The 26,954-nt window shown below is 37.8% G+C and overlaps 8 protein-coding genes across 9 annotated transcripts; 4 read left to right on the forward strand and 4 right to left on the reverse strand.

Annotated features, from left to right (window-relative positions):
- Positions 1-337: 337 nt before the first annotated feature.
- On the forward strand, positions 338-11,889 carry LOC6046712 (larval cuticle protein A2B). Of its 2 annotated transcripts, XM_038257139.1 has the most exons (3): positions 344-397; positions 463-822; positions 11,865-11,889. In XM_038257139.1, the coding sequence occupies exons 1-3, from the start codon at positions 386-388 to the stop codon at positions 11,868-11,870; spliced, it is 378 nt and encodes a 125-aa protein (XP_038113067.1). In that variant the 5' UTR covers positions 344-385; the 3' UTR covers positions 11,871-11,889. The 2 variants fall into 2 exon arrangements, with proteins under 2 accessions (XP_001863872.2, XP_038113067.1); XM_001863837.2 differs by lacking the exon at positions 11,865-11,889 and having other exon boundaries at positions 338-397; positions 463-893.
- LOC6046714 (larval cuticle protein A2B) lies at positions 2,974-3,545 on the reverse strand. The gene is made up of 2 exons (XM_038257140.1): positions 3,485-3,545; positions 2,974-3,413 (listed from the first exon to the last, which is right to left on the reverse strand). Exons 1-2 carry the CDS (start codon positions 3,494-3,496, stop codon positions 3,054-3,056), a joined length of 372 nt encoding a protein of 123 aa, XP_038113068.1. The 5' UTR covers positions 3,497-3,545; the 3' UTR covers positions 2,974-3,053.
- LOC6046716 (larval cuticle protein A2B) lies at positions 10,208-10,744 on the reverse strand. Its single transcript, XM_001863840.2, has 2 exons — positions 10,690-10,744; positions 10,208-10,624 (listed from the first exon to the last, which is right to left on the reverse strand). The coding sequence occupies exons 1-2, from the start codon at positions 10,699-10,701 to the stop codon at positions 10,259-10,261; spliced, it is 378 nt and encodes a 125-aa protein (XP_001863875.2). The 5' UTR covers positions 10,702-10,744; the 3' UTR covers positions 10,208-10,258.
- Positions 11,378-11,902, forward strand: LOC6046717 (larval cuticle protein A2B). The gene is made up of 2 exons (XM_001863841.2): positions 11,378-11,439; positions 11,499-11,902. Exons 1-2 carry the CDS (start codon positions 11,428-11,430, stop codon positions 11,868-11,870), a joined length of 384 nt encoding a protein of 127 aa, XP_001863876.2. The 5' UTR covers positions 11,378-11,427; the 3' UTR covers positions 11,871-11,902.
- A 2,294-nt stretch (positions 11,903-14,196) lies between these two features.
- On the reverse strand, positions 14,197-14,620 carry LOC6046719 (larval cuticle protein A2B). Its single transcript, XM_001863843.2, has 2 exons — positions 14,609-14,620; positions 14,197-14,550 (listed from the first exon to the last, which is right to left on the reverse strand). Exons 1-2 carry the CDS (start codon positions 14,618-14,620, stop codon positions 14,203-14,205), a joined length of 360 nt encoding a protein of 119 aa, XP_001863878.2. The 3' UTR covers positions 14,197-14,202.
- A 616-nt stretch (positions 14,621-15,236) lies between these two features.
- Positions 15,237-15,737, forward strand: LOC6046718 (larval cuticle protein A2B). The gene is made up of 2 exons (XM_001863842.2): positions 15,237-15,291; positions 15,357-15,737. The coding sequence occupies exons 1-2, from the start codon at positions 15,280-15,282 to the stop codon at positions 15,720-15,722; spliced, it is 378 nt and encodes a 125-aa protein (XP_001863877.2). The 5' UTR covers positions 15,237-15,279; the 3' UTR covers positions 15,723-15,737.
- Positions 15,738-20,245: 4,508 nt separating this feature from the next.
- LOC6046722 (larval cuticle protein A2B) lies at positions 20,246-20,812 on the reverse strand. Its single transcript, XM_001863846.2, has 2 exons — positions 20,744-20,812; positions 20,246-20,686 (listed from the first exon to the last, which is right to left on the reverse strand). Exons 1-2 carry the CDS (start codon positions 20,750-20,752, stop codon positions 20,318-20,320), a joined length of 378 nt encoding a protein of 125 aa, XP_001863881.1. The 5' UTR covers positions 20,753-20,812; the 3' UTR covers positions 20,246-20,317.
- Positions 20,813-24,406: 3,594 nt separating this feature from the next.
- LOC6046723 (G-box-binding factor) lies at positions 24,407-25,268 on the forward strand. Its single transcript, XM_001863847.2, has 2 exons — positions 24,407-24,481; positions 24,542-25,268. The coding sequence occupies exons 1-2, from the start codon at positions 24,470-24,472 to the stop codon at positions 25,133-25,135; spliced, it is 606 nt and encodes a 201-aa protein (XP_001863882.2). The 5' UTR covers positions 24,407-24,469; the 3' UTR covers positions 25,136-25,268.
- Positions 25,269-26,954: the final 1,686 nt, after the last annotated feature.

Raw genomic sequence — 26,954 nt, forward strand, 5'->3', positions numbered from 1 at the left:
CGCCTAAAAATTTGAGAAGGAATCGTTTGCTAAACTCATTTCTACTTGATTTAGTTGTTTCATGGACATGGCTGAAAATAACCTCAAAACATTCAAGTTGACATGATAACACGAAACCGCTCTCAGTGAGAACCAGTTAACGTGAAAATTTTTTACAGCTTCCTTCGTGCAAACATTAGGTTGACTTTCGAATGATAAACTCTTCTAGTGCAGCAACGATAAATGCTGGGGAAACGCCCCAAAAAGGAAAGGAGTCCTGATTGACATTGCTTGGTGTGGGAAATTTTCAACGCATTATAAATTGCAGCCAGTTCCATGGCTTATGCATCAGTTTCAGTTAAGCTTTTCAAGTGTTTGTTTCCGATTTACAAAAATCCAAGTCATAATGTCTGCCAAGGTATTGTTGAGCAATCAACTTTAGAAATAACAAAATGTCTTAACACAGATTTATCAACATTCTAGATTTTGTCTGTTGCTTTGTTGGTGGCATGCTTCGGAGCCATCGCTGCCCAGCAATACTACCAGCAGGGTCATCACGAGGAGGAACACCACGCACCTGCCCACTACGAGTACGCGTACGACGTCCACGATGACCACACCGGAGACGTGCACGGCCAGAAGGAGTCCCGAAAGGATCACACCACCCAGGGCGAATACTACCTGATCGATGCCGATGGCCACAAGCGCACTGTGACGTACCACGTCGATGGCAAGAGCGGATTCATCGCCCAGGTCCACCGGGAACCGATCAAGGGATACCAGGCACCGCAGCCACAGGTGCACAAGGTGCTGGCCGTCCCGGTGCAGAAGGCGTACTATCACCATTAGAGTTGTTATTAAATACTAGTCCAATTGTAGAATAATAAAGTGAATGAAGCATGTTTTACACTAAATATACAAGGCTTAGTTATTTTCCATTAGTTTAAGCTTGGACGTTATTCTTGTGAGGATGGTTTGAGATAAATGAATAATTATATTTGCAAACAAAATCTCATTTTATATGTGTCAAGCTAAAACCGATATACTTTATTTTGTTTAAAAAAACTACATTATTTTTTGTGCATATTTGCATAATTTATTTAACACTTTTGAAATTAATGTCATTATTGAAGATTTTTTTACAGTCAGTACACTGCCGCTCAAATCAGGTCCGTCTGATCTAATCTAATCTAACCTAATCGAACACAAGCGCAGCCAGCCCGAAGAAAGTATCCTGGAAGAACTTGGGGTTAGATTACGCCCCAAGTTCTTTCTTGTCAATATTAATTATTGCAGTACACTTGAGTAACCCCGAAGATGTATTACATAAATTAAAGCGGCCAGGCCTACTGCGTTGCATTAACCGCAGAGACAGATTCTGTGAACGGAGCACATTTCACAGAATCTACAAGGGAGGAAGGATGCGTGGACATACCGTACCAAACGCTCGTGTTTACAGTTTCATATGTGTTTTGTATAATGTGTTAAGTGTAAAATATAGTGTGGTTATATAATCAACTAAATATAATAATGCAATGTAATGATCATTTAATAAAATCCCTTCGCCTATATATAATAACCACGCACCCAAGCACACAAACAGCGACACAAAAGAAATGAAAATGAGCATGCTACTCTTGAGCATGCAAGACAGCGCGTCCCCGCGGTCAGCTCACTAATCGCTCAAATCAGGTCCGTCTGATATGTAATTTTGTCAATGATGCAGTTTGGTTTCAAATCATGTGAACTATCAAAAAAATCAATAAACTTTAGTACTTTGTTAAAGAAAACCGTAGAAAATTCACTTTTTCGTGAAATTCTAACACGTTACCTTATGGGCGGGACAAATTTGACGTGCGTTTTTCTCGGCTTGCTGTTCTTGCCTATGGGACGGACTCGATTAGAGCGGCAGTACAGTCATCTCACACATTCGGAACACCCACAAATTCGAAACACTTTTGTGATAATTTGTCAATGTAGTGCGTCCATCCCGGGAATTCCCGGAACAAAAATCCCGGGATTTTCCCTAAACCGGGAATTTCCGAATCCCGAGATTTGCTAAAATTGAAAAAAATATCAAATTTTGGTATGGAAATATTTTTTTTTGTAGAAATACATTAATAGTTGAATACATATGAATCGATAAGAATTTTAAAGCATTAAAATTTGTATTCGGCATTTATCAGCATTAATTTGGCTTATTAGGGAAAATTGATGAAATTTGAGCCTAGGACCTAGGAGTCAAAAGGCTTGAATAGGGAGGGCACTCAAACCTCTTTCTACTCTAAGGAAACTTCCACCCCACGGTTCGAACTGACGACCTTTGGATTGCCAGTCCAACCGCCGCCAGTGATTCCACCGGAGCAAGATTGGTTTGGTGTGTTGTTTGTCTTTGTAGCGGGGAGACGACTCCCACGCCTGAAATGACTTAACGGCCTAAAAACAATCAAGTCTGGGACCGACGCTTTACTTCCTCATTCGATAGAAGGTTGGCGCAGATGTTAATCGAACCCATGATCTTCCGCTTACTAAGCGGCCAGCGTAACCATTCTAGCCTAGCTTAGCCTGCTGCCATTAAACGGATATTTCCCGAAAAGTCAATAAATGACATACCGTAAACCGGGGTGACATTGAAAGGATTTCAATTTATTGGTAAAACATTGTTTTACCGGTGAGACACGTTCTGGGCTGGGTCCGACAATATCCATGCAGGTTTTTTTTTTCAAAAAAGTTGTTTAACTTCTTTTCATTAATAACTACAACTTTGCTGAAAACATCAAATCGATCTGAAAGACCGATCTCAATATACCGATATTAATTGGAATCTTAAATATTTTTATAGCATTTCGGTATGAACTGCTGCCAAAATTGTATGAAGTTGAAGGGAAGAACAAATTATGCGAACTGGCCTTTTTGGCCATTGAGATTATACCTACAATGTGTTACCCAAAAAGAAAACAAGCTAATTTTTAGCGAAAAAGATAAAACCAAGTATTGTTTTGTGTAATATGTTATATTTTACTACATTACGCTAAATGGATGAATTTGACTATGACATTTGTTGACTACACTCCTTAATGGTGATAGTACGCCTTCTGCAGCGGGACGGCCAGCACATTGTGCACCTGTGGCTGCGGTGCCTGGTATCCCTTGATCGGTTCCCGGTGGACCTGGGCGATGAATCCACTCTTGCCATCGACGTGGTACGTCACAGTGCGCTTGTGGCCATCGGCATCGATCAGGTAGTATTCACCCTGGGTGGTGTGATCCTTGCGGGACTCCTTCTGGCCGTGCACGTCTCCGGTGTGGTCATCATGAACGTCGTACGCGTACTCGTAATGGGCAGGTGCGTAGTGTTCCTCCTCCTGATGTCCCTGCTGATAGTATTGCTGGGCAGCGATGGCGCCGACGAAAGCCAGGAGAACGATGGTGACCTGAGTTTAGGAGACAATTGAAACGTTACATTATTCTAGAACACAAAATGTTCAAAAATTCAGAATCGTACTTTGAAAGACATGATTGAAGCTATTGAATGGTGCAGATGATACGAAAAAGTGAACTCAACTGATACCAATTTCAACCAGCAGTGGGTTTATATAATTCCTTCGTTGCACATGAACTGGTTCAAACGCCAGAACTACTTTTACTAATTTCTCCCAAAAGCTGCACGCATTGTCTAACTTTGCCAAAAGTGAGCGAAAATTGGCCTGTTATCGGCGTGTCCTTGCCGTGGAAGTTGACGCCGGTAGCAGTCGGGTGAAAAACAGCCAAATCCGTTCAAGAAACAGGTTCGCCAATTTCGGCCATTTTTGCCACTCACGAGAAAGACAAGGCGGTCCGCAAAACGAGATGGAGTTTGCCAGTGCCAGAGATACAGACACACAATATATTTTGCAACTGTTTAGCACGTTGACGCGTAAGAACCATTTTTTATGTTTAATTACCTGTGGCCAAAGCCAACCAGGTGGCCAACTAACGGCTACTTGCGTGTTGTCACTTGGACCATGCGTAGTTTGAGCAATTTCTTCTTTCGAAAATGATTGCTGTGAAATTTACGAGACCGTTCGCGTTCTCGCTTGGGTCTCCACAAGCCGCCCATTAAAAAAGTTGATTTACGGAGGCATGCAAGGAATCCAACATGGAATTAATCTGTTTGGGTCGACAGCTTATTAGGCCGCTGCACGGAGGATTTCAGTGTCACTAGTATGGCACTCAAGGCCCCGCCGTTTTGCAGGTGATAATTGGCCGTAATTAAGCCAATAAACAGGAGGGATTTATCGTGGGGTTGATTTGATGTTGGTGGACACATTCCGCAGCAACAATGTTGCCGGAAAATGAATTTAATTTAGTGATATCTGTGTTCAATTTTGCAGTCCAATTAGAAGCTAATGCGCTTGCTTTCCGTGGTATTACTTTGTGACTTGACTGTTTTCTATTTTAAATTTTTGGGCCATTTTTACAAATTTTATTACGATTTGTTCGATTTCTAAAACAAAAACTAACTTAATCCACCTATGTGGTTGGAGCCTTCCTCACTCATTACCAACAGTAGCTGTAGACAAATTTCATCCATTTTTTTAGATCCGAAATAAAAAAGTATATAAACATCACTAATGTGACCATATATCAAGACAGGGTTGCCAGATCTTCAATGTTTTGGACTTATTTGGAAGGTCTTTTGATAACCTAACTAACGATGGGTTGGGTGGTCCGGACAAAGTTTACATACATTTAAATGAGATCCGGCTTCCAAAAAGTACATCAATATCACTTAAGTGGATAAATCTCGAGACAGGGTTGCCAGATCTTCAATGTTTTGGACTCGTTTGAAAGGTCTTTTGATAACCTAACTAACGATGGGTCGGATGGTGGATACGGACATAGTTTACATACATTTAAGTGAGATCCGAATATATGTGAAAACACATTTTATACATAACTTTTGAACTACTTATCAAAACTTCAATCTGTATAAAACTCGATCTATGGGACCCTAAACCAAGTCGAATGCAACAGGTTCGGGTCAAATCGGTTCAGCCAGTGCCGAGAAACATGAGCTAGTTTGTTGGTCACATAATTACATACATACACACACACATACACACACACATACACACACACACATACATACAGACATTTGTTCAGTTTTCGATTCTGAGTCGATATGTATACATGAAGGTGGGTCTACGACGTTTTTATTCAATGTTCATTTTTAGTGCAGGATTATAGCCTTACCTCAGTGAGGAAGGCAAAATAGTGGTAAAATTAAACATTTGCTCGACAGAGAGCAAACAGTGATTTACTGAGTCAAATCTTCAAGGTCATTTTGCCTTCCTCACTGAGGTAAGGCTATAATCCTGCTCTAAAAATGAACTTCGTATAAAAACGTCGTAGGCCCACCTTCATGTATACATATCGACTCAGAATCGAAAACTGAACAAATGTCTGTGTGTATGTGTGTGTGTATGTGTGTGTGTATGTGTGTGTGTATGTATGTATGTGACCAACAAACTAGCTCATGTTTCTCGGCACTGGCTGAACCGATTTGACCCGAACTTGTTGCATTCGACTTGGTTTAGGGTCCCATAGATCGAGTTTTATACAGATTGAAGTTTCGATAAGTAGTTCAAAAGTTATGTATAAAAATGTGTTTTCACATATATTTGGATCTCACTTAACTGTATGTAAACTACGTTCGGGTCCATCATCCGACCCATCGTTGGTTAGATTATCAAAAGACCTTTCCAACGAGTCTAAAACATTGAAGATCTGGCAACCCTGTCTCGAGATATGGCCCCTTAAGTGATATTGATGTACTTTTTTGAAGCCGGATCTCACTTAAATGTATGTAAACTATGTCCGGATCCACTATCCGACCTATTGTTGGTTAGGTTATCAAAAGACCTTTCCAACGAGTGCAAAACATTGAAGATCTGGCAACCCTGTCTCGAGATATGGCCCCTTAAGTGATATTGATGTACTTTTTTGAAGCCGGATCTCACTTAAATGTATGTAAACTATGTCCGGATCCACCATCCGACCCATTGTTGGTTAGGTTATCAAAAGACCTTTCTAACGAGTCTAAAACATTGAAGATCTGGCAGCCCTGTCTCGAGATATGGCCACTTAAGTGATATTGATGTACTTTTTTGAAGCCGGATCTCACTTAAATGTATGTAAACTATGTCCGGATCCACCATCCGACCCATTGTTGGTTAGGTTATCAAAAGACCTTTCCAACGAGTCGAAAACATTGAAGATCTGGCAACCCTGTCTCGAGATATGGCCACTTAAGTGATATTGATGTACTTTTTTGAAGCCGGATCTCACTTAAATGTATGTAAACTACGTCCGGGTCCATCATCCGACCCATCGTTGGTTAGATTATCAAAAGACCTTTCCAACGAGTCTAAAACATTGAAGATCTGGCAACCCTGTCTCGAGATATGGCCCCTTAAGTGATATTGATGTACTTTTTTGAAGCCGGATCTCACTTAAATGTATGTAAACTATGTCCGGATCCACCATCCGACCCATTGTTGGTTAGGTTATCAAAAGACCTTTCCAACGAGTGCAAAACATTGAAGATCTGGCAACCCTGTCTCGAGATATGGCCTCTTAAGTGATATTGATGTACTTTTTTGAAGCCGGATCTCACTTAAATGTATGTAAACTATGTCCGGGTCCATCATCCGACCCATTGTTGGTTAGGTTACCAAAAGACCTTTCCAACGAGTGCAAAACATCGAAGATCTGGCAACCCTGTCTCGAGACATGGCCACTTAAGTGATATCGATGTACTTTTTGGAAGCCGGATATAAAAAATAGATGAAACTTGTGTACAGCCATTGTTGTGAGGAAGGCTCCAACCACATAGGTGGATTAAGTTAGTTTTTAAATGTTTAAATGATTACGAAATGGCAAGTTTGCTGTTACGAATAATATCGCTCTGAGTGTTATCACGAGAACAATTGGGTCCAAAAATTAAGTTTAATATTGTTCACAACGATAAACCTTATTTTTCTGACTACAATGAAAAGGATTTGAAATGGGTTTTGCCTTCCTCACTGAGGTAAGGCTATAATCCTGCTCTAAAAATAAACTTTTGAAAAACAGGTCAAAGACCTATATTCATGTATACCTATCGACTCAGAATCGAAAACTGAACAAATGTCTGTGTGTGTGTGTGTATGTGTGTGCGTATTCCCCTTGGTACTCAAAATTCTTGCCAAGTTTTCTCGGCACTGGCTGATCCGATTTGAGTCAAACAAGTTGCATTCGATTCGGTTTGGTGCCCCATACTGCACTATTGAATTGTTTGAAGATCCGATAAGTAGTTCAAAAGTTACGTATAAAAAAGTGTCAGAGTTGCGAATCGAGTGCTGGAATTTTGATGCCGGATCTCACTTATCTATATGAAAACTATGTCCGGATTCAACACCCAACCCATCGTTGGTTAGGTAATCGAAAGACCTTTCCAATGAGTCCAAAACATTGAAGATCTGGCAACCCTGTCTCGAGATATGACCACTTAAGTGATATTTATGTACATTTTTGAAGCCGGATTTCTCTTAAATGTATGTAAACTATGTCCGGATCCATTATCCGACCCATCGTTGGTGAGGTTATCAAAAGACCTTTCAAATGAGTGCAAAACATTGGAGATCTGGCAACCCTGTCTCAAGTTATGACCACTTAAGTGATAATTATGATCTTTTTTGAAGCCGGATCTCACTTAATTGTATGTAAAATATGTCCGGATCCATCATCCAACCCATCGTTGGTTAGGTAATCGAAAGACCTTTCCAATGAGTCCAAAACATTGAAGATCTGGCAACCCTGTCTCGAGATATGACCACTTTAGTGATATTTATGTACATTTTTGAAGCCGGATCTCACTTAAATGTATGTAAACTATGTCCGGATCCATCATCCGACCCATCGTTGGTTAGATAATCGAAAGACCTTTCCAATGAGTCCAAAACATTGAAGATCTGGCAACCCTGTCTCGAGATATGACTACTTAAGTGATATTTATGTACATTTTTGAAGCTCGATCTCACTTAAATGTATGTTAACTATGTCCGGATCCATTATCCGACCCATCGTTGGTTTGATAATCAAAAGACCATTCAAATGAATACAAAACATTGAAGATCTGGCAACCCAGTCTCGAGATATGACCACTTAAGTGATATTTATGTACATTTTTGAAGCCGGATCTCACTTAAATGTATGTTAACTGTGTCCGGATCCATTATCCGACCCATCGTTGGTAAGGTTATCAAAGACCTTTCCAATGAATACAAAACATTGAAGATCTGGCAACTCTATCTCAAGTTATGACCACTTAAGTGATAATTATGATCTTTTTTGAAGCCGGATCTCACTTAAACTATGTCCAGATCCATCATCCGACCCATCGTTGGTTAGGTAATCGAAAGACCTTTCTAATGAGTCCAAAACATTGAAGATCTGGCAACCCTGTCTCGAGATATGACCACTTAAGTGATATTTATGTACATTTTTGAAGCTCGATCTCACTTAAATGTATGTTAACTATGTCCGGATCCATTATCCGACCCATCGTTGGTTAGGTTATCAAAGACCTTTCCAATGAATACAAAACATTGAAGATCTGGCAACCCTGTCTTAAGTTATGACCACTTAAGTGATAATTATGATCTTTTTTGAAGCCGGATCTAACTTAAACTATGTCCAGATCCATCATCCGATCCATTGTTGGTTAGGTAATCAAAAGACCTTTCCAATGAGTACAAAACATTGAAGATCTGGCAACCCTGTCTCGAGATATGACCACTTAAGTGATATTTATGTACATTTTTGAAGCTCGATCTCACTTAAATGTATGTTAACTATGTCCGGATCCATTATCCGACCCATCGTTGGTTAGATAATCAAAAGACCTTTCAAATGAATACAAAACATTGAAGATCTGGCAACCCTGTCTTAAGTTATGACCACTTAAATGATAATTATGATCTTTTTAGAAGCCGGATCTCACTTAAATGTATGTAAACTATGTCCGAATCCATCATCCGATCCATTGTTGGTTAGGTAATCAAAAGACCTTTCAAATGAGTACAAAACATTGAAGATCTGGCAACCCTGTCTTAAGTTATGACCACTTAAGTGATAATTATGATCTTTTTAGAAGCCGGATCTCACTTAAATGTATGTAAACTATGTCCGAATCCATCATCCGATCCATTGTTGGTTAGGTAATCAAAAGACCTTTCCAATGAGTACAAAACATTGAAGATCTGGCAACCCAGTCTCGAGATATGACCACTTAAGTGATATTTATGTACATTTTTTATGCCGGATCTCACTTAAATGTATGTTAACTATGTCCGGATCCATTATCCGACCCATCGTTGGTTAGGTTATCAAAGACCTTTCCAATGAATACAAAACATTGAAGATCTGGCAACTCTATCTCAAGTTATGACCACTTAAGTGATAATTATGATCTTTTTTGAAGCCGGATCTCACTTAAACTATGTCCAGATCCATCATCCGACCCATCGTTGGTTAGGTAATCGAAAGACCTTTCTAATGAGTCCAAAACATTGAAGATCTGGCAACGCTCAGTTTGAAGTTTTGACCGCTTAAGTGACATTTGTGTTTTTTTTTAATTGAGAAATAGATAGAATTTGTGTCCAAACCCATCATATCACCAAATGTTGGTAAAAAGTGAGGAAGGCACCAACCACATAGGTGGATTAAGTTAGTTTTAAAAAAAAAATTAAAAAAATACCATTGTTGATAAAAAAAAGTTGTCTTGCTAATTTTATTAATTTTGCATTAAAATGAAAATAGTGATCAGAAATGGTTATTAATCATGTTCTTTTGACGTTGTACACGTTGACCCTACTGTTAATCCAGATTTTCACAAGCTTTAGATAGCCTTTGGATCTTTTATTGGATAGATATGCTTTGTAAGGCAATTGAATAGAACAATAATTGATAACCAACTAAGAACTGAAGGTAAATTATCCAAATAATCTTTCAAAAATCAAGCTGACAGTTGAAAACATGAAAAAATTCAATGAGCAAAAGCTATGGCCAAATCAAAGAAACAATTAAATTTAAAAAAGGATCAAAAAAATATGAAATTACAATTTGAAATTTATTAACTGTTCGTATTGATGCGATTCTGGAGGAAAATGAATAACACAGAAAAATTACGTATGAAAACTCAACAAGCATCATTCACTTTATTATTCTACAATTGGACTAGTATTCTATAACAACTCTAATGCTTATAGTACGCCTTCTGCACCGGGACGGCCAGCACCTTGTGCACCTGTGGCTGCGGTGCCTGGTATCCCTTGATCGGTTCCCGGTGGACCTGGGCGATGAATCCGCTCTTGCCATCGACGTGGTACGTCACGGTGCGCTTGTGGCCATCGGCATCGATCAGGTAGTATTCGCCCTGGGTGGTGTGATCCTGGCGGGACTCCTTCTGGCCGTGCACGTCTCCGGTGTGGTCATCATGAACGTCGTACGCGTACTTGTAGTGAGCAGGTGCGTGGTGTTCCTCCTCGTAATGACCTTGCTGGTAGTATTGCTGGGCAGCGATGGCTCCGAAGCATGCCACCAACAAAGCAACAGACAAGATCTAGAATGTTGATAAATTTGTCTTAAGATATTTTTTATGTTCTACAGTTGTTTGCTCAACAATACCTTAGCAGACATTATGACTTGGATTTTTGTAAAGCGGAAACAAACACTTGAAAAGCTTAACTGGAACTGATGCATACACCATGAAACTGCTTGCAATTTATAATGCATTGCAAATTTCCCACACCAAGCATTGTCAATCAGGACTCCTTTCCTTTTTGGGGGCTCGTTCGTTGCAGCACTAGAAGAGTTTATCATTCGAAAGTCAACCTAACGTTTGCACAAAGGAAACTGCAAAAAGTTTTCACGTTAACTGGTTCTCACTGAGAGCGGTTTTGTGTTATCATGTCAAGTTTTATGTTTTAGGATTATTTTTAGCCGTGTCCATGAAATAACTTAATCCACTTGAAACGAGTTTAGCAATCAACTTCTTGCCAAATTTTCTAAAATGGCTTACAGTTTTGCATACATGCCGTTAAACTAAAGATATCAGTTTTAAAAGAGTAAAACTGAGAATAAAAACTATCGTAAAATACAATATTAAATATTACAAAACAAAAATAGAGAAGCCGAAGATATCTTATTGCCTGTATCAACAACTTTCCATTATATGTGTCACCAAAGAGAGGTCATATACAAGCTTGTCCAAAACGTAGTGAAATGGCTCAAGATACGCACAATCACACATACTATCAACAGGTGAACAAGATTCAATATATAAGCAGTGTGAAGTTATTGACCTGATATCAGTGCAGTCGATTGTCCCATTCTTCAAAGATCAACCACTATTCAACAGTAGACATGTCTCTCAAGGTAATTGTACTGTTCTTTCGAATCAGAAATAAATTTCTAAACTAATATGAACATTACAGGTCACCATCGTTCTCTTGGCTTTTGTTGGCGCCATCGCTGCCCAGCACTACTACCAGCAGGGTCATCAACAGGGTCATCACGAGGAGGAACACCACGCACCTGCTCACTACGAGTACGCGTACGACGTCCACGATGACCACACCGGAGACGTGCACGGCCAGAAGGAGTCCCGCCAGGATCACACCACCCAGGGCGAATACTACCTGATCGATGCCGATGGCCACAAGCGCACCGTGACGTACCACGTCGATGGCAAGAGCGGATTCATCGCCCAGGTCCACCGGGAACCGATCAAGGGATACCAGGCACCGCAGCCACAGGTGCACAAGGTGCTGGCCGTCCCGGTGCAGAAGGCGTACTATCACCATTAAGGAGTGTAGTCAAATTCATCCATCTAGCGTAATGTTGCAAAATATAAAATATAACATAAAATATCACAACAAAACTTGGTTTTATCTATTTAGCTGGCAATGTGCTTTTTTTATTTGGCTTTAAAATTCGCAATAATCGCAATGACCAAAGAAGCCATTTTGCATCATTTGTTTGTCCCTTTAGCTCTCCATACAGTTAAGTTCATACAGATATACTATCAAAATGTTCATAGAAAGAGTCATCTTTGAGCATGCTTGTCAAAGTCAGCCTTACCAGTTGGAAATAGGATACAAAAGTATGAATTTTGTTCTAAAGTTTTTGTTAATGAAATTTCAACAGTGATTCAAATGAATCCATGTTTCATAACCACAAAATGTATTTTAAAATTTTCTCTGAGGCCAGTTTGAGCGACTCTGTCATTGAGTCTAAATGACAAAAAAAATCATGCATAAAGTTATTTTTTTTCAAGTCAAGTGTACCAGTTTTAGCTCATGAATAAAAAGAAAAATTTTCTTTAAAAATATAGCTCCACCTGCTTTTTTCTGAAACTCTATTTAAGTTAACTGCAATTTATTTTCAAATGATAAAACACAAGTAAGCAAGAGCTATTTCCAGTTTTGAATGTTTCAGCATATTATAGACCTTGTCTTGAATTTTTAGACGATCTGATTAGTTCACTATAAATAGTAAATTGAATTGAATGATACAAAGTTTGATTCACACATCAAATTTTATTTTTGCATACATTTTCAAAACACTGATGTCAAAACGTTAGGCAATTGCACTGATTCTCCATACATACTTTGAAGAAAAACCATTCGGCCCTGTCTAAATATTTTTGAAAAAATCTATGTGCACATGTTACTGGAAACCCCAAACTTCATTATGTTCCTTGATTTGAGCCTGCGCAGTAGGCCGTCCCAAAAAAATGAAAAGTTGTCAAATCTTCGGTGCTCACCCCTAGAATGATAGATTAGGATGTCAGGAACAATGTTTTCATACAACAAAAAATTCCCAAAAATGGTTTACAACTCGCGCGTGGAGCATGAATGAAAAAAGTGCATTTTCCGAGTATTTTTCAGAAATGCGCGTAACAATCATAATAAAGTCATTTAATTTGGTCGCCTTGGGCTTCAAGTGATAGTTTAATGTCCCCTGAACAAATTCCTGTACAGGCATAGTCCATAAAAGCTTGTGTTTGGGCATGGCAGGGCGTTTTAGGGAGAAAAATTTGTATTTTTTAGACAAAAAATTTCAAAAATCACTCCCCAAAACCAGCCAAAAAAATTTCCAGCCAAAACTAATGCATTGAGCTTATAGGAAATTTTACGGAGATCATTTTGCTTTTTTAAACATTCAATTTATGTCCACGCAAAGCCGAGATATTTGCATTTTAGTGAACAAAAAGTGACGAATTTTCAAAATTCTTGGTATATAAGCGTTTTTAGCATAAAACATTGGCTACTATGCTACTATGCTACTATATAAACGAGAAGGCATATTTGGGAATTTTTTGTTGTATGAAAACATTGTTCCTGACATCCTAATCTATCATTCTAGGGGTGAGCACCGAAGATTTGACAACTTTTCATTTTTTTGGGACGGCCTACTGCGCAGTCATTTTTGTTATGTTTTGCTGGTCAGTGGGGTTGACATTGGGTCAAAGTAATTTTTGTACGGATTTTACCATTTCTCAGGTTCTTCTCAATATAACTAGGGTGACATCTAAAGCATCTGAATGAAATCATTCCCGGTCGACCATTTGGAGGCCATGTTTGTTTTAGATAACCATTCAAATCTTGATTAAGAGAAAATCAATCAAAAAATGCTTTCCAACCAATTGTTTCTGTTTCATTTGACCCAATGTCACCCCCTCTAAGGGGTGAGATTGGGTAAATTTTCAGACAGTTGAATTTAAGGGTAAAGTTCATCAAATTCCACCATATTTTGGGAAAATTTTGGTAAACTACCTAGGATCAATCCTACGTTAAAAGATTATTGATGATATTCTTATTCACTAATTGCGAGAGGTGTCTCGTTTTTTGACCCATAGTCATTCCCACTGACGGTATGAAACGTTTACAGTTGATCTTATCGAATTGAAAACATTTTGTATAAAAACTAAACTAAAAATTTATCTCGAAGCTTCCTAACAAAAATCAGCGAGAAACCTACAAATATTTGTTCAAGTATTATAATGCAATCCTTATGAATGAAGGTCCCAAAAATACTGTGATTCTAAAGAAAACAATAATAAACAGGAAAACTTAGTATTAAACAAGGTTCACTCGATATATTATTATAAAATTGGATTAATAATTTTAAACACCACTAATGCTTATAGTACGCCTTCTGCACCGGGACGGCCAGCACCTTGTGCACCTGTGGCTGCGGTGCCTGGTATCCCTTGATCGGTTCCCGGTGGACCTGGGCGATGAATCCGCTCTTGCCATCGACGTGGTACGTCACGGTGCGCTTGTGGCCATCGGCATCGATCAGGTAGTATTCGCCCTGGGTGGTGTGATCCTTTCGGGACTCCTTCTGGCCGTGCACGTCTCCGGTGTGGTCATCATGAACGTCGTACGCGTACTCGTAGTGAGCAGGTGCGTGGTGTTCCTCCTCGTGATGACCCTGCTGGGCAGCAATGGCGCCAACGAAAGCCAGGATGACAATGGTGACCTGCAAAGTTCATGTAAGTTTATAACTTTATTATGATAAGTAAGAATTCTATCATTACCTTGAGAGACATATCTACTGTTGAATAGTTATAATGGTAGATCTTTGAAGAATGGGACAATCGACTGCACTGATACCAGGTCAATAACTTAACTCTGCTTATATATCGAATCTTTTTCGAATGTTAGCATCTGTTTATAGTACCTTTTCACTACATTATAAATATAGTAGAAAGTTGTTGAAACAGGTCAATAAGATATCTCTCACTTCTTTTCTATTTGATGATAGTTTTTATCCTTGGTATGGCCCATAATTTCAATGAGTTGCATTTTTGTCAAATTTTTAGCCTTTAGAGAAAATTTGGAAAGTAATCGACTGCTAAACTCGTTTCTACTTGATTTAGTTATTTTATGGACACGGCTAAAATAGTCCTGAAACATTCAATTTGACATGATAACGCGAAACTGCTCTCAGTGAGAACCAGTTAACGTGAAAACTTTTTGCAGCTTCCTTGGTGCAAACATTAGGTTGACTTTCGAATCATTTCGAATGATAAAATCTTCTAGTGCAGCAACGAACGAGCCCCCAAAAAGGAATGGAGTCCTGATTGACAACGCTCGGTGTGGGAAATTTTCAATGCATTATAAATTGCAAGCAGTTTCATGGTGTATGCATCAGTTTCAGTTAAGCTTTTCACGAGTTTGTTTCCGCTTTACAAAAATCCAAGTCATAATGTCTGCTAAGGTATTGTTGAGCAAACAACTGTAGAACATAAAAAATATCTTAAGACAAATTTATCAACATTCTAGATCTTGTCTGTTGCTATGGTGGTGGCATGCTTCGGAGCCATCGCTGCCCAGCACAACTACCAGCAGGGTCATCACGAGGAGGAACACCACGCACCTGCTCACTACGAGTACGCGTACGACGTCCACGATGACCACACCGGAGACGTGCACGGCCAGAAGGAGTCCCGCCAGGATCACACCACCCAGGGCGAATACTACCTGATCGATGCCGATGGCCACAAGCGCACCGTGACGTACCACGTCGATGGCAAGAGCGGATTCATCGCCCAGGTCCACCGGGAACCGATCAAGGGATACCAGGCACCACAGCCACAGGTGCACAAGGTGCTGGCCGTCCCTGTGCAGAAGACGTACTATCAGCATTAAGAAGTGGAAATATAATAGCCAAATTGTAGTCAAATTTGTATGTAACTGATAAACAAATCGAAAGTAAAGTTGGAACATTATAATCCTCAAACTTTTCATTCATGAAAGATAGATCCCTAGAACCTTCCTTAGTAGGTCCCTTCGTTTTCACATATCCACTTTTTATTTTATTGTTTAAATAAATTTATAATAACACAAGAATGTATCATTCTTGTGCTATTATAAACCATTAGTTTTTCCTCAAAAGGCTACACATAATTGCGAATTGTTCATGTTATAATTCTAAAATCTGTGATTAGTGGTTTTCGGATTGATTTGCTGTCTAAGAAAAAGTAGTTGGTTATCCTACAAAAAATATGCTTGATAGAATAACAAAATTGATTTTGCAAACTTTTGATTTTGCTTTTCTGACTGAGGTTAGGCTTTAATCAGAGGGGCCAACATCGGGGGTACGGGACTTTTTGGCCCCTTAAATTTGACCCTTTCCCTTGACTAGATAGGCAGCCAGTCAGACAGTCAGAGAGTTGACTGTGTTTATTTTGCACTTGCAGAAATACAATGTCCCATCCCAGAGGATGGCCGTTAAGAAAAGAAGAAATCGCCCCAACATTCTCCAGGATGCTTCCACAAGTATGCCTGCGGGAAGGTTAGAATACGTTTAATTAGATGAATTTTTTTTAAGCTGGATCACAATAATCAAAACTAACGAATACATTTCCGAATCTATCCCCAAGGATTTAGTAACACATATTTTTCTACATATCCGGAACCGTGGTGTAGGGTCACGCCTCCTGTCGGACAGGGAAGTTTATGTTGGCCCCGGTCTAACCTAGAGGTTAGGTATACTATAGTTAGCTATAGTTAGCTCATTCCAGGTGTACACACAATTTTTTTTACTGAAATTCAGTAAAGCTTTACTGTATTTTCATCTACTGAAATTTCAGTAAACGATTTAGTAATTTACATTTTACTAAATTCTCAATTAACTGATATTTGTCACTTTGACAGATGATTAACTGAAATTTCAGTAAAATGATTGTCAAAACAACTGAAATTTCAGAAAAAGAAAAGTCAAATCATTTTGCTGAAAATTTAGTAATTTTTTGTGGCAGTTTAACAGTTCATTTGCTGAAGATTCAGCAATCGTTGCCGGCATTTCAGTCATCGAAATTTAATTTGCTTGTCATTGAAAATGTTTCCAGTACTGTTATTTATACATGTATTTCATCAATCGTCCAAACCTGAAAAACAGGTGGTTAGCATAGAGGCATTTGTTATTGACATTTTTCTTACCTTGGTTTCTAAAGATCGCAATACAAAATAAAAAAAAACATAACATGTTTGGAAGAGGATTTTCTCTCGACAGCATCCTATCAATAAGTCATAAGTAGGCTTAGTGATTTTTCACGCTCGAAAATTGCATATTTCACGGGGACCTCAATTTCAAAATATCGAATTTCACGCAAATTTCGCAGAACGTGAAAAAAGTTAAAATAACTCTGAAAATGTTATGTTTAAATCACGAAAACTACTTTTTATGCGTAATTATATGTTATTCTTCGATAAACTAAAAAATCTACACTAAATTTGAACGTGACAAAAAAATCCTCCAAATTTTCAAAAAAGTTTCAACTTGTTTTATGGATGAACTGTATATATTTTTTGAAACAAAATGTAGGGCATGCGTATTCTCATTTACAAAACTGCTTCACTGCTAAAAAGTTTTCACGCATTTGCTTCTGTTTTATCATTTTATTAAATTTCATATCAAAGCAAGATTTAACAATCTTGTCCAGCTAAAAACAGTAAAATAATTTGAATTTTCTACGACATTTACTGTCGTTCTACGCATAATTTTCCCATGTTCAAAAATGGGCAACTGAGAAAAACGCGATTGAAATTTTTCGATCGATTTCTGTGTTTCTACGCATAATTGTCCCGTGGGTCCCTATTCGCCCTGTATGTCCCTAATCACCCCGGTTAGCATTTAATCACCCTTATTTGTAATCCTCTTACAGCTAAACTGGTACACAACATTAAATGCTTCTTAAAACTCATGATTTCGTGATAGAAAATACTTGGTGCGACACTTATGCGTAGAAGTTCAACGATGGGACAAACAGACTTGGTGTTGTTTACAATGATTTTCTGAACAAAGTATTAGATTTTATGTGTTTTCCTGAAAATATACGTAAAATTAAGCTTAAAAATGATAAAAAGTCAGAATCGTCCAAAAATGACATGGGACAAATATGCGTAGAACGGCAGCTTAGCACATAAAAATATTTTTTTAAGGTTTTCATCTCACTTATCAAAAAATAAATTTAAAATCAAAAGGCAAAAATAATGTAATCTGTAACAAATTCAACATTATTATTGAAAATGAGAACAGAAAACATAAAAAGTAGTATTTTCTAACTTTCACGGGAATCATCCACCCAAATAAGCAAATATCGTTAGGACTCAGAAAGAATCTGAAATGTTTATTACAGTTTTAAAGAAATACTCTTCATTTTTATTTATTTTATTTTTTTTTTTTTCAAATAAAATAGCACTACATTTTTTATTGCAGCGAACAAAGATATTACTAAATTTAGTTAGTTTCTAAAAGAAATTGAACAATTCTTCAAATGGTACATATCATGCTTTTCAATTGAAAACTAATAAAATTTACTTAAAAAGTCTTTATGGATGATATATTTATTATTATTTTTTTTTTCATAAAATTATTTTTATTAGGTCCTTTTCGGTACTGGGACCTGGTTAGGACCGAGTCGGCTTTTGAAATTACATTTGACTTAATAATTACAGAGGATCTTGTGTGTAAATGTTAGTGGGAGGGGAGCCGATTACCCGCGGCCTACTCGGGGTTAGTAGGGAAGGGATTGATGTTAAAGACAAGGCGTGGGAAGGGAAGGGGGATTGTGTAGGGGTCTTGGTTGGCTCTGCTGGCCTTTGCTTTTGTCCTCAGCCGCAACTGATATATTTATTATGTTGTTATTTAAAAAAATGATTTGAGGAAATTGATAAATTTCACGAATTTCTCGCCGTCAACGAAATCGTCAAAAATCACTAACCCTGTATTAGTAATTGAACCAGGGTATTAATTTGCTTAATCCTACAGTAATTCATAAGATTATTTTCATTCCTATTTGAGTCTGATAAATTATTTTAAGAAATATCGTTACAAATCCCCACAAACATAAAATTTCACGGGATTTCGCGGAAAAGGCCAAATTTCGCGGATTTCACGCTGTCCGCGAAATCGTGAAATTTCACTAACCCTAGTCATAAGTGACATTTCAGTTTGACAGATATGCAGTTACTGATTTTTCAGCAATGTTTTTGTTCATTACCGAATTTCAGCAAAAGTGATGATTACTTAATCGCATTCAGTTAATTATTTAACTGATATGGCAATCCAAAATTTGCTGTGTAGGAGTCGTCTCCCTGGGTCCTGTCTCGGTGGAGTCGCTGGTAGGAAGTTGAACTCACAAACCAAAGGTCGTCAGTTCGAATCCCGGGGTGGATGGAAGTTTAGGTTTAAAAGAGGTTTGCAATTGCCTTAACAATCATAAATTTGGACATCCAGTTTCTAAAGAAATCTCGCAATCGAGAACGCCGAGGAAATGCTGCAGAGCGAACAATTTATTTATTTAATTTTATATTTTTTCTACATCTAGTTTGGCATGAAACCTCCAAGAGATTCTTTTCCATTAACAACTTTTGAAATGTTTTGTTTTATTTTTATTGTAAACATAAATAATGTACGTCTTTGAAGGAATTTTTTTTATGTTTTTTTAAATGTGTAATACACTTATAAAATTTTAAACACAACCAACCGCATAGACTTTATGTGAAATTTATGTTACTTAAGCTAAGAACAAGATTGTCCGTTCGACGCAGTGGTGGACGCAGAACGCTGTGCCAATTCGATTTTTCCAACAACTGTCAGTCGAACAATCTACAGGGGTTGCTTTGTTCAGTGATCGATGACTGGCAGGCTATGATGACAGGCGCAAAATTTTGCGTTTGCGTCCAGGTCTGACGGACAATCTTGTTCTTACCTTTACAGACAATCAATAGTTTGAAAATAGTTATGAGAATGATGACTTAAAGAACTTTCTTGATTAAATAACCTTATCAGCTAAACATGGTTGAATGTTTAAGGTTTCAAGTCATGCAAAAAATTCATAGTTTTGTTATAAATTGGTATCTTGTCCCATATGCATTTTCATCACTTTTGAGTTATTGATTCAGTTTGATTCAAAATTGAGTGCTCTTTCTGAAGAGCATATAACATTCAGTACTTTGTTCTAGAAATCATAAGGAAATCAAGTTTTTTCGCGAAAACTTAACATGTAGCCTTATGTGTGGGACAAACTTCAAATGCGTTTTTCTCAGCATGCTGTGGACCAGTTCACACAAAAAAAATCAAAAAAAGAGGATTTTGTACCCCACCATCCACCCCACCATGTGCAAACAAACAGGACCACTTAAGTCAATTAAAAACGCAAAAATATGGATTTTCATTTGTTTTGAATCATTTTAATGAATAAAATTGTGCTAAATTTCACTAGTTATGACATAAGCTTCTAATGGTGGTACCCGTGGCTCACTGGGACGGCCAGCACCTTGTGCACCTGTGGCTGCGGTGCCTGGTATCCCTTGATCGGTTCCCGGTGGACCTGGGCGATGAAACCGCTCTTGCCATCGACGTGGTACGTCACGGTGCGCTTGTGGCCATCGGCATCGATCAGGTAGTATTCGCCCTGGGTGGTGTGATCCTTGCGGGACTCCTTCTGGCCGTGCACGTCTCCGGTGTGGTCATCATGAACGTCGTACGCGTACTCGTAGTGGGCAGGCGCGTAGTGTTCCTCCTCGTGATGTCCCTGTTGATGACCCTGCTGGTAGTAGTGCTGGGCAGCGATGGCTCCAAAGAGCGCAAAAGCAACCAGAACAATCTGAAAGCAAAACATATTAGAAAAGTGATTTAAAGTTAAACTATTGTGAGTTCATACCTTGTACATTTTGTTGTAGATAGGTTGTAATGTGAAATCTAGAAAGACTAAAGCTGAATGATACTTTTCCACCGAAATTTCTCAACTTATATACAAAATCGATTTGATTGGGCCAACACCAACTTAAGAACAACTTTTCACCAAAGCAGTGCCTAAATTCATTCAGTTTCTTGTTTTCTGCTTTCCCTGTTGCACTTTCAACCGAGTGTCCTTGCAAACTTCTCTTTTTTTTTGTTTTCGTTCAATGCAGTAAACCGGCTTTCGGATTAAAATTCTTAATGCTACCCGCTGATAGTGGCCAGCCAAGGGGGGTCATTGTCTGCACCTCGTTCAAGTCTTTCCTAATTGGCCGTTTATTTTTATATCTCGCATGACTTCGGCAGCTTAAAGTGGATAATTGCCGTGACATTACCGGGGTCTGCACGTTCATTATGGGCCACAGTCAAATGTGGTCTTCCGTAAACGAGATCGGACACTCCTCTTTGGGGGAATACTAACAAGATTTTTTGAATTGTAGCTTGTACTCGAATGGTTCTGTTGAATGGACGATCAAATCGGTATAAATGTGTAAGAAAAGCAATGTTAACACATCAATTTATGTTTATTATCTTGCTCCACATGTTGACTAACTGAACGATCAATATCCAGAACAATTTGATTTTCTTTTTATTAATTTTTTTTATTTGAAAAAGCAACTCTGACTGAACTAATTTAAAAAAAAAAAAACAAAATTAATTCTCAGAAAAATATAAAACCATGAGGGTCATTGGGTGAATACTGAACCGCGTTTATACGTCGCATTTGGATCCACAAGGATCCCGGAGAGCCACTAGAAAGAGAGAGAAATTGACATAATAGAAGAGCGAAAGAATTGATGTTTTGTAGAGGTGGGCAAAAAAAAGCGAGTCGCTCAAAGAGCCGGTTCACCGAAAAGAGCGAAAGAACCGTAGCTCACAAAAAAAGAACCACGATTCTTTTTGAAAATTCGGTCTTTTGAAAGTACCGGCTCACGATAGCATGATTTTTGTTATAAATATAATTTATTGAATTTCCAAAAAAAATAGTAAAATGAGTGTTTTTGAGAATTGAAAATGTAATTTCAAATATTACAATGCTTATAAAAAAATCCCAATCTTTAAACAAGTGTTTTTGAGAATTGAAAATGTAATTTCAAATATTACAATGCTTATAAAAAAATCCCAATCTTTAAACAATAAACAACATGAGAAACCTTTCACTTAACAACTGATTGTACTTTAAAGTATTACCGGAATACAAATTTATGCATTATTATGCATTTGCATAATTTGTGAAACATTACTAAATAGTTTAGAAAAAAAATGGGAAAAAATAAATCCTTTTGTCCGATTAAACTTTAGCATTTATAGACTTTATCAATTCAATCAGAATGTAGAAAAGAGTTTACAGAATGTTTTCTCCAAATAAAATATCAGCATAAGTTCAATTCTTGCAGAAAAAACGCAATTTTAAAATAAATAGTTATTTTTCCAACATCTTAGATTTAAGCTTGGTAGACATTCAATTACTCGAATGTTTAGGTTCGAGTAGAACTCCGCAAAGACCTATGGTTTTCAAGGGCATCTTCTCGTTTTCAGTTTTATTTTCTTTATCAAATAATTTGTAAAAGTCCAATGAGAAATAATGAAAATATAAAATCACACGATTTTTAAAAAAAACCTTTTCATCCAAATTTTGAAAAAGAACGAAAGAGCCGTTCAAAAGAGCGGCGGTTTTGCCCACCTCTAGTGTTTTGGTTGCGTCGGAGACATGGCCTTGCTTCCGAATTCTGAGGAATTTCGAAAAAAGGCACTTTTTTTCTCACTAAAACTCAAATATGGAGAATGAGAGAAAAATGTTTGAGAGAAAAATGTTTGCCGTGAAATTGCCTACAAGCTTCATGCATTGATTTTGCTGGGAAAAATGGGCTAACCTAAATTAAATATGCATCTCTGACAAAAAAAAAACCTTTTTTTTTCGACAATAATCAGCCTGGGAGTAGCCAAAAACATAAATTTTGGTTCAATATTGATAGTTCACCTAAATCTATGGACAAAAACCTATCTTTTGAAGACAATACACACTTGATTGAAATAGTTTTTGTATTGATTCCAAGTGATTTTAGAATCATAATCTATCATTTAACCATCATTTAATCTATCATCAACCAACCAAGCGAGTTTTTCACCAGTGTGTGACAGGTCGCGTTTGTTGGTCTATAGGGGAAAGTAGGGCAAGTGTAACAAGCTAAGGAAATGCTCGTTATAACCCATTAAAAACGTTAAAAAATCTGTCGGATTTTTTTTTATAATCATCTTATTCCGAGTCTTGACTAAGACTTTGATAGAACAATTTTTTAAAAAATCCTGTTTTTTAATGTAAAAAAAATGATTATAAAATGTTTGATTTTCCGTACGTTCGACAAACCAAGTGGAACAAGACGAACAACCCGTTTGGGTAAGAGGAACAATGCATGAAACAACATGTTAATTTGCTAACAACTGAACTGTTATCACTTAGATACATCAGATTGTATTTGAAACGTTTCTTTAATTTTTTTATTAAATAATTATACTTCACTATAAATTTGATCGTTTTTACGAAGAAAAAAAAATTACTGAGATGATAAATAGTAAATTTTTGTAATATCACTATATTTTGTGTGGACAATTTTTTTTAAACAACTGTTTATCAGTTTTTAAGTACTTTTATGTATTTATTTCCCAATAAATCATCTTGTTACAGCAATTTGTATTTTTTTTATACTAAAAATCCATATGGTACACTTGCCCCACCTGAACAATATTTTTTAAAAGCTCTCTACAAAAATAACCAAAAGATAAATCATACTTCATAATAGGTGCAAGTCATTGGTAGGGACACTACTGATCTAGGAAAAATAGCATTTTGATAAAATGAGCCTTAAAACGAACCCTAAGCCTTATTTTGTACTTTCCAAAAATTATAAGAAGACTATGGTTTTTGGTCTCAATTTTGACATAATCGAAACCTCGGGAAATTTTACGTTAGTTCTTGCGTTAGTTTGAACTTTGATACCAGCTCCTTATCGTGTTTGGGAAAATCTAATTGGGACTACTTAACAACAGTTCATCATCTATTATCAGATCTGGTTTTCAGATCACCGTGTCATGCAGCATCCGAACCCTTGACATTTGAAATTGGTTCGGTCTTTTACTCTGATTTTTTTTTCTCAAAAAACCCTCTCAAATCAAAATCTTCCTGACCCGGTGATCCCATGGAAAATTGGCAAGGCCACCAGCTGTACTTGCAAGTGCGTCACGCCGTACGTTCCGTTGCGTAACACCCAAAAGTTGCAACTTTCTGAACAGGCTTCCCAGTCAACTGGCGGCGTTGCGACGTTGCTGGTCGAAATTAAGCAGTTGATTTTATTTTGCCTCCTTCACGCGCCCGTGGTTCAAATACACCGTGGCAGTCACGGGTTTTTATCAGTGTTGTCTACACGGTATGGGCCCATAAAATGGTTTTTATCTTGAGTATGCATTTCAGACCACTGCTACTGATAGAGAAAGTATAGCGGGCCGAAATGGTGGCCAGTTTTTGGGCATGTTACAGAACCGAATCGGTTTTGGGGTATAAATACTATTCATTCGAGGATAACAGCATCATTCAGCCTTCTGCATTTCCCCGGTCAACAGTTTTGAACTGTGCTCAGATTAGAACATCAATATGGCATTCAAGGTAGAGCAACTTCCTTTGAGAATAGTTTAAGAAAGTTCTAAAAAATTCAATATCTTACAGATCTTCGGATTGCTAGCATTTGCGGCGGTGGCCGGTGCCCAGAGTGGTATCGGTTATTACGGTCAACACCTTCAAAAGCAGGTCGAAGTGCAACCAGAATATAGCTACCAGCAACAACCTCAAGTGCAAGAGCAAGAAGAACTCCAATACCAGCCGCAAACCCAAGTCTACCAGGAGCAAACCCAGCAGGTTCAAATCCAGCAGCAGCAGATCCAAATCCAACAAGTTCAACCTCAGCAGGTGCACTATCAACCTCAACAACAACAAAAACATTACCATCACCACGAAGAAGAACACCATGCACCCGCTCACTACCAGTTCACGTACGGAGTCCACGATGACCACACCGGGGATGTCCACGGGCAGCAGGAGTCCCGGTCGGGAGATAAAACCGAGGGTCAGTACTATCTGATCGATGCCGACGGTCACAAGCGGATCGTAACGTACCAGGTGCACGGAAAGAGTGGATTCGTGGCTCAGGTTCAGCGGGAACCGATCAAGGGATACCAGGCCCCGCAGCAACATCAGCAGCACTACCAACAACAGCATCATCATCATCAGGAGCAGCAGCAACAGCAGCAGGAATATTACTAAGTTTAAATTAAGGTTAAGATTTTCAGTAGAATAACAAATTTCTTAAAGATTGTTCTTTTTCCATCTTTTGTTATGGAATTGTATGTGAATAAAACACTTTAAGTGCGCAAAGTCAAACTAGTTGTCAATAATTAAATATTTTATTTAAAAAAAACTAACTTAATCCACCTATGTGGTTGGAGCCTTCCTCACTTATTACCAACAATGGCTGATATGATGGAATTGTACAAAAATTTCATCTATTTTTTAGATCCGGAATAAAAAAGTACATAAATATCACTTAAGTGGCCATATCTCGAGTCAGGGTTGCCAGATCTTCAATGTTTTGGACTCGTTGGAAAGGTCTTTTGATAACCTAGCCAACAATGGGTCGGATGGTGGATCCGGACATAGTTTACATACATTTAAGTGAGATCCGGCTTCCAAAAAGTACGGCTTCATAAAAGTACGACAAATATCACTTGAATCGCGAGACAGGGTTGCTAGATCTTCAATGTTTTAGGCTCGTTGGAAAGATCTTTTGATAACCTAACCAATGATGGACCTGGACATAGTTTACATACATTTAAGTGAGATCCGGATATATGTGAAAACACATTTTTCTACATAACTGTTGAACTATTTATCGAAACATCAATCTGTGTAAAACTCGATCTATGGGACCCTAAACCAAGTCGAATGCAACAGGTTCGGGTCAAATCGGTTCAGCCAGAGCCGAAAAACATGAGCTAGTTTGTTGGTCACATACATACATACACACGCATACACACACACATACATACAGACATTTGTTCAGTTTTCGATTTTGAGTCGATTTGTATACATGAAGGTGGGTCTACGACGTTTTTATACAAAGTTCGTTTTTAGAGCAGGATTATAGCCTTACCTCAGTGAGGAAGGCAAAAATGGAGTCGGCAAAATCGACGGTATCGAAAACCATGATTAGGTGTCAACAAGTTAAAGGAGCAGTATTCCATCAAACCCAGAAATGGATTAATTAGTATTTTTTTAGATCTTACAAAAAAAAACAGTTTTTTCTATTTTTGGAAATAGTGTACACAGCGTCTTAAAAATAATGTCTTCTAAAAGTTTTGGAAATGTCAAATAAAGTTGCCTAAGAAACTTTGAAGATTAGACCTCTGGTTGTTGACATACAGCGGATAAAGGAAACAGAGACAGAAAATTGCAGTTTTCTCATTTTTCTTAGTCGAACCCTAAATGATGCCTAAATCTCAGCAACTTATGGTCCAATTTTCAATGTAAAAAAAAAATTATGAAAATGTCTGATCTCCTCGCAAACAAAAATTTTGAACATTTTGGAATCAAAACTAACATTTGAAAAGGGTTAAATATTTAATAATACAATTTAAATTTTTCGTCGTCAGTTTGAATCCCGGGGTGGATGGAAGCTTAGGTGTAAAAAGAGGTTTGCAATTGCCTCAACAATCAAACCTTTGGACACCTAGTTTCGCCAAGGCTATGAGCGAAAATTTGATTTTGAAGTAATCCAATTGATTTTTATCTGATTTGCCTTTTGAAAAATTAAATTAAGATGTTATCGCTGATTTAAAATAAATAATTTTGCTAAACATTTAAGGAAAATTACATTTTAACACTGCCTACAAATTCAGTTGCACTGATCTTTCTGCTATCAAAACCATATCATATCACTAACGTACACGATACCGTTAAGCGCCATGACATTGATATTTGTAACAACGTTGTGCTCAATTAACGACACCTTGCACTTCGCCACAAAAGGTATGAACTTATTTTTGTAGGTTCTAGGAGTTAGTATCAGCTACAGTTAGACACACTA

This window comes from Culex quinquefasciatus, chromosome 2, assembly GCF_015732765.1.
Source record: "Culex quinquefasciatus strain JHB chromosome 2, VPISU_Cqui_1.0_pri_paternal, whole genome shotgun sequence".
NCBI lineage: Eukaryota > Metazoa > Arthropoda > Insecta > Diptera > Culicidae > Culex > Culex quinquefasciatus.